Source organism: Rhagoletis zephyria, unplaced genomic scaffold (assembly GCF_001687245.7).
Source record: "Rhagoletis zephyria isolate East Lansing unplaced genomic scaffold, Rhagoletis_zephyria_1.1 Rzeph_scaffold_01250, whole genome shotgun sequence".
Classification (NCBI taxonomy): Eukaryota; Metazoa; Arthropoda; class Insecta; order Diptera; family Tephritidae; genus Rhagoletis; species Rhagoletis zephyria.
In genome coordinates, this window is record NW_016158334.1 from 1 (window position 1) to 7,361 (window position 7,361).

A 7,361-nucleotide genomic window follows, 5' to 3' on the forward strand; every position below is an offset into this window, starting at 1 on the left:
ATCACATTGAAATCGTACGACTGTCATGTGCGCCACCATGGGAATGCCCGTATGTAAGTAAAAAATTCTAGCTACCGTTTTTAGCCACGNAAAAAGTTAAAGAAAACAAATGGTATTCCTTTTGTGTATCACATTGAAATCGTACGACTGTCATGTGCGCCACCATGGGAATGCCCGTATGTAAGTAAAAAATTCTAGCTACCGTTTTTAGCCACGACGACTTTTTTTAGCCCTTTTTTTAAAGGAATTTGGCTACCACTAAAAATTATGCGCGGCAATACTGCTCATCACAAAAAAAAAAAATATATTAAAAATCAACGATAAGTCGCAGCTACCTATGTATTTTAAACTTGCGCCTATATTTTAAAGGACAGTCCTTTATTTTATCACCCTGTCCTTTATAATTTTTTTCGAAATAAAGGACGCCTTTTGTCCTTTATTTCTTAAACTGTCCTTTAAATCAGCTCTGCATTTTTCAGAGGTAAATTTTTAAANTTTCAAAATAAAGGACGCCTTTTGTCCTTTATTTCTTAAACTGTCCTTTAAATCAGCTCTGCATTTTTCAGAGGTAAATTTTTAAACACAGAATATGAAAAATAAAAATGTCCCTTATAAAATGGAAAGAAAACCTTCGCCAGTTTGTTTCGCATCCAACCGAAGGGTTTCTATTTAATCAGTAATCTTTGTACAATCTATTAAGCGCAGGGAAAGTTGTGTCCAGGATCGTGTTGCACGCTGAGTTTCCAGTTCCACTGAAAGTGAACAATAAAACCCCTATTGCACAGTGTTTCCTGGAGCCTTCATTTTTCACTTAATTTTATTACCTTTATTTTTATGAAAGCTTACAATATTTGCAAGGGATCAGTTGGGCCTAATTTGTGAATTTTTATTTGATTATAATAAATTTTTTGGTGCAAAATGCAAGTGGCAATTTTGAAGAAAATGTATTCTCCTGTTTCAGGTAATAAATGTTACGTAACAAAAACTAGTTGAAAACGATTGTATGGTTCTTTTAAAACGAAAAAATTACACAAAAAAAATAATGTTTGAAATGTTATACAAAAATGTTCACCAATAAATATATTTTATTTTTAGTTTTTATTAAAAATTTGTTGAAAATTCAAGGCTCCGAGTTATGAATATTAAATTCCAATTTTGTACCTCTGTGTGCTTGCTTTTTCGTGCAGTATGAATTATGGTAAACGCGTTTTAGCTGCAAAGGATGGCGAAGTCCTTGAAAAGGATTTGGCTTCATTTTTCGAAATCGGTTAATTAACTGGTAAATATTTGAGTTAAATTACGATTTGGGAAAGTACTTTTATCATACAAGCTGTATGTATGTATTCCCAAATCATTTTGAAAAAATATCCTTTATTTTACGTTGGTTATTATGGTCACCGTATACATACCTCTTGAGGCATTTAGCTACAGTATTGAGAAGTGGTATTTTATCAAGGCCAGGTTACTAAATTTGAGTTAGATATATTAGAACCGACCGTGGTACCTCCCAGGACGTTACACGTTCACGTGGCGTATTCCTGGAAACGTTTTAAGGTAAACTTAGAGGGATTGATATCTTTCGTATGCGCAGACGAGATTCTATAATTTCATAGCTTTTAACTCACTTAAAAAATATAGGGCTATAAGCTAGTAATTCACTAAAAAAACTTGTTGTGGTGTATAATATGATATGCATGTTTCGCAGTTAAAGATGGCTTGTTTTAGGCTTATATTTAAACTGGATAACTTATGATAACATTTACTATCCCACCATACTGACGTCAGTTAATATAATATGCACACATATGTACTTATACATAGGATGGATATCAATTCTGTATTGTTTATATTTTCTGCAGGAATATTTGCATACCTCAATTACCTTACACCTAAATCTCGCCACGAAGTTTTGGACTTGCTTGTAAACGGTTTGAAACGGCTGGAATACCGCGGCTATGATTCAACTGGTGTGGCTATTGATTCGTCTGAAAACAAAGATATTGTTATGGTGAAACGTTGTGGAAAAGTAAAAGTTCTGGAGGATGCAATTGCTGAACGTAAGTATGGCTGATTTCAGTATTTATTAACCGACTTCACAAAAAGGAGAAAGGCAAGTTATTATAAGAATTAATTTTTATACCCGAGCGCTTAAGTGCAGAAGGGTATTATAATTTTGTTCACATAATGGTTGTTTGTAACAGCCAAAACGAATCGAGATAGATATAGACAAATATATACATAAATGATCAGAATGAAAAGAGAAGTCGATTAAGCCATGTCTGTCTGTCCGTCCGTCCGTGTACATGATAACTCGAGCAAAAATTGAGATGTCTCAACTCAATTTGGTATGTAGGCTGCCCCTTACCCAAGGTGAAAATGGGCGAAATCGGATGGTAACCACGCCCACTTCCCATATAACGGTATTTTCGAAAAATGCAAATACTACGATATTTCAGTAAATATTCAATCGAAATAGGTGAAAATTAGTATATGAAGGAGAATTATGGAATAAAATAATATTATTATGAAATTTTTGGAAAGTGGGCGTGACCCCGCCCACTTATTATGAAATTATGTATCTCAGTAGCGTTTCACCAATCCTTACCGAACTCGGTCCAAGTCGTGCAAAGGGTCCAGCTAAGAAATGTGTAAAAAATCGTTGAAATCGGGCAGAGATTACGCCCTCCTCCTATATAACTGTAATTTACAGAAACACGGAAACTGCAATAAATCAATAACTACTGAAGATAATTGGTTCAAACTTGATTATTGCATTAAACACTTAGCAGAAGATAAGATTGATATAGATTTTTGGATAATGGGCGTGGCGCCACCCGCTTATGATCACAAATGTGTATCTCGGTAGCCAATTTATCAATTTCTATCAAACTCGGTGCACGTAATAACCTTGGACCGGACACTCTGTTCCTGAATTAGTTAAAAGTTTACTAAAACGAAAGACAAAAATCGAAAATGCAACTTTGTTCGTTATCACCTACGTAACCAAAATCCATTTTCACTAAAATCGTATCAGACTTTTTTTGCGAAATATTGACATTTAAGGATTGCAAATTTTAAAAAATTTCAGAACAAACTTTTGTTCTCATATATTTTTTTTTAGTTCGTTGGATATAATTAAGATAACAGTTATAAGTAACTATCTGAACAGCCGTTGGCTCGTTAACACATAATTCTTTTGCAGATAAATCGTCAGTAATGTATTTCTTGTTTTGATTTATTTTTAATAAATATTGTTAGCGTTTCAATACGTTCTGATTTAAATAATAAGTAATTGTGTAATACAATCCGGGACTGAAAGTGTGTGTAGGCGAGTTGTGTTTTATTTACAAATATACAATACAGCATGTCGTATTACCTAAGTCAGGAAGAAAACAGAAAAAAAGTATATGCACCATGTGGAAGAAAAATACTGTTGGGAAAAAAGAAAGTCGAATTTGTTCAACTGACTGAAAAATGCGTTGATCTCACGGGCACACCCAGGAATATATTTTGAAAAAATGAAGTCCCAGTTAAATTTAAACACTTTACTTATGTGTATAAGTACGTTGACCATATTAACGAACGTAAAATAAAGGACATTTTTCCCAATGATTTTAGAATACGAACATACAACTTGTATGATGACAATTTAGATCAAATATTTTCCAGTTAATTATATTATTAAATTGTACAAGTTCCTCTTCTCGAAAGGCGCTGTAACCGGATTTTAACCGATTCCGAAAAATGCAACCAAATCCTTATCAAGGACTTCGCCATCCTTGCTGCCACAATGCGTTTACCATAATTGAGCGGAGGTTTATTGTTATTTTTCAGTGGATCTGAAAACTGAGCGTGCAACACGACCCTGGACACAACTTTCCTTGTGCTTTTGTGAACAATGAATTTTACTCAAAGTATGTTAATTTTTCTGGGAAAATGTCTAAATATTAGTTAACTTTTTTTTTGCAATTACATAAATTTCCTCTTATCAGTATTATCAAGGATTCGTGACCCTTAAGTGGGGTGCGAAGCAAACTCACGAAGGTTTTCATTCTGTTTTATTATGGACATTTTTATTTTTTCATATTCTATGTTTAAATATTGACCTCTGCAAAATCCAAAGCTATTTTAAAGGACAGTTTAAGAAATAAAGGACAAATGGCGTCCTTTATTTTGACAAAAATTATAAAGGACAGGGGGTTAAAATAAAAGACTGTCCTTTAAAATAAAGGACGGATGGTCACCGTATGTATAAGGGCAAAGGTGAAGGGGAATACGTAGATGAAGAAAATGATAAACATAAAAATAAAGACAAAGAGGAGGACGAGGATACCGATAAAAGTAAACNTTAAACACTTTACTTATGTGTATAAGTACGTTGACCATATTAACGAACGTAAAATAAAGGACATTTTTCCCAATGATTTTAGAATACGAACATACAACTTGTATGATGACAATTTAGATCAAATATTTTCCAGTTAATTATATTATTAAATTGTACAAGTTCCTCTTCTCGAAAGGCGCTGTAACCGGATTTTAACCGATTCCGAAAAATGCAACCAAATCCTTATCAAGGACTTCGCCATCCTTGCTGCCACAATGCGTTTACCATAATTGAGCGGAGGTTTATTGTTATTTTTCAGTGGATCTGAAAACTGAGCGTGCAACACGACCCTGGACACAACTTTCCTTGTGCTTTTGTGAACAATGAATTTTACTCAAAGTATGTTAATTTTTCTGGGAAAATGTCTAAATATTAGTTAACTTTTTTTTTGCAATTACATAAATTTCCTCTTATCAGTATTATCAAGGATTCGTGACCCTTAAGTGGGGTGCGAAGCAAACTCACGAAGGTTTTCATTCTGTTTTATTATGGACATTTTTATTTTTTCATATTCTATGTTTAAATATTGACCTCTGCAAAATCCAAAGCTATTTTAAAGGACAGTTTAAGAAATAAAGGACAAATGGCGTCCTTTATTTTGACAAAAATTATAAAGGACAGGGGGTTAAAATAAAAGACTGTCCTTTAAAATAAAGGACGGATGGTCACCGTATGTATAAGGGCAAAGGTGAAGGGGAATACGTAGATGAAGAAAATGATAAACATAAAAATAAAGACAAAGAGGAGGACGAGGATACCGATAAAAGTAAACATGAAGAGAGGGGAAGAAAGATTAAAATAAAGGTAATTAAAGAGGAAAGGATATAGAGAGAGACGCACAGACTCAATCTGGGAACTATTTTGTGATTTTAGAGATTTTCCGGACTTTCGGCACTTATCGATAAATTAATCGATATTTTTATCGGTTTTGTTATAGATATTTTTATCGAAATTTTTATCGATATTGTTATCAACTTTGCTATCGATATTTTCGAAAGTTATGGATATAGTAATCGATATTTTTATCGATTTTGTAATCGATATTTTTAGCTATTTTGTTAGCGATATTTTTATCGATTTTGTTATCGATATTTTTATCGATTTTGTTATTGATATTTTTATCGATTTTGTTATCGATATTTTTATCGATTTTGTAATCGATATTTATCGATTTTGTTATCGATATTTACAGATTTTATTATCGATATTTATCGATTTTGTTATCAATATTTGTCGATTTTGTTACCGATATTTATCGATTTTGTTATCGATATTTTTATCGATTTTGTAATCGATATTTATCGATTTTGTTATCGATATTTACAGATTTTATTATCGATATTTATCGATTTTGTTATCAATATTTGTCGATTTTGTTACCGATATTTATCGATTTTGTTATCGATATTTTTATCGATTTTGTAATCGATATTTATCGATTTTGTTATCGATATTTACAGATTTTATTATCGATATTTATCGATTTTGTTATCAATATTTGTCGATTTTGTTACCGATATTTATCGATTTTGTTATCGATATTTTTATCGATATTGTTATCGATATTTTTGTCGATTTTGTTATCGATATTTTTTTCGATTTTGTTATCGATATTTTTGTTGATTTTGTTATCGATATTTATTGATTTTGTTATGGATATTTGTCGATTTTGTTATCGATATTTTTATCGATTTTGTTATCGATATTCTTATCGATATTTTTGTCGATTTTGTTATCGATATTTAGATAGAAAAAAGATAAAATATAACCTTAAGCAAAAGCTGATGTATATTCATACATACATATGTATGCATCAGGGTTGTTGCGAATATTATTCCGAAATAAAAGTAATTTCCGGATAATAAACAAACCGCTTACCTAAATTAAACAAGTTTGGTATCAATTGAAAGAGGACTTATTTAGCTTTAAAACTGAAATGTCAAAACGAGGAAAGACACATACTGAAACATATTTCAATAAAAAACGTTAACTAATTGCCATAGAACAAACCTTGTGTCAGGTATATGCATTTCTTTAGTTTACATTAAAAAAAATATGAATAGAGGTCGTTTGTTATTTCTCTTTGAAAGCTTTTTCAGTCCTCTTTCATATGATACTAAATTTGTTTTATTTGGACAGGCGGTTTGCTTATTATCCGGAGAGGACTTATGTTTTGGAATAATATTCGCAACAACCCTGGTATGTATATTGGTTATGAGACAAAATAGATATGCATGTAACGTAAGGTTTCCCTTCTCCAGTGTGGCCCAGGCGCACTTACTTTTTTTTTAAAGAAGCTTTTATTTAACAATTACAACCAAAGGTATAAAGTAAAATAGTGTAACAAAAGATTTTTTCAGCAAGAAAATTTTGTTAAAACTGCACCAAAATGAATAAAATATAATAAGTTAAGCTTTCATTAGAGTTTTCCTCTAAATAAAACTTGAGTTGCCTACACACTTTTTCAGTCCCGGATTGTATTACACAATTACTTATTAAATCAGAACGTATTGAAACGCTAACAATATTTATTAAAAATAAATCAAAACAAGAAATACGTTATTAACGATTTTTCTGCAAAAGAATTATGTGTTAACGAGCCAAAGGCTGTTCAGATAGTTACTTATAACTGTTATCTTAATTATATCCAACGAATTCAAAAAATATGAGAACAAAAGTTTGTTCTGAAATTTTTATAATTTTGCAATTCTTGAATGTCAATATTTCGCAAAAAAATTGATAGGTTTTAGTGAAAATCTAATGACGACCACGGCAAACGTATAAAGGAATATGATTTAAGGGTATGCACCTGGAATATCCGGACCCTTAATGGGGAAGGTGCCTCTGCCCGGCTGGTTGATGTCCTCGGGAAGACAAAGGCTGACATCACCGCCATCCAAGAAATGCGATGGACGGGGCAAGGTAAAGTAAGCGTGAAGCCTTGCGACGTCTACTACAGTTGCCACGTAAAGGA

General features: G+C 32.1%; 1 protein-coding gene across 3 annotated transcripts in view; it reads left to right on the forward strand.

Annotated features, from left to right (window-relative positions):
* The first annotated feature begins 1,863 nt into the window (after nt 1-1,863).
* Nucleotides 1,864-7,361, forward strand: part of LOC108363341 (glutamine--fructose-6-phosphate aminotransferase [isomerizing] 2-like) — a 130,160-nt gene continuing 124,662 nt past the window's right edge. For all 3 annotated transcript variants that reach the window (XM_017616682.1, XM_017616684.1, XM_017616683.1), the window contains exon 1: nt 1,864-2,057. In XM_017616682.1, coding sequence (XP_017472171.1) covers nt 2,006-2,057 — 52 coding nt within the window. In that variant the 5' untranslated portion in view covers nt 1,864-2,005. The remainder of the gene's footprint in view (nt 2,058-7,361) is intronic.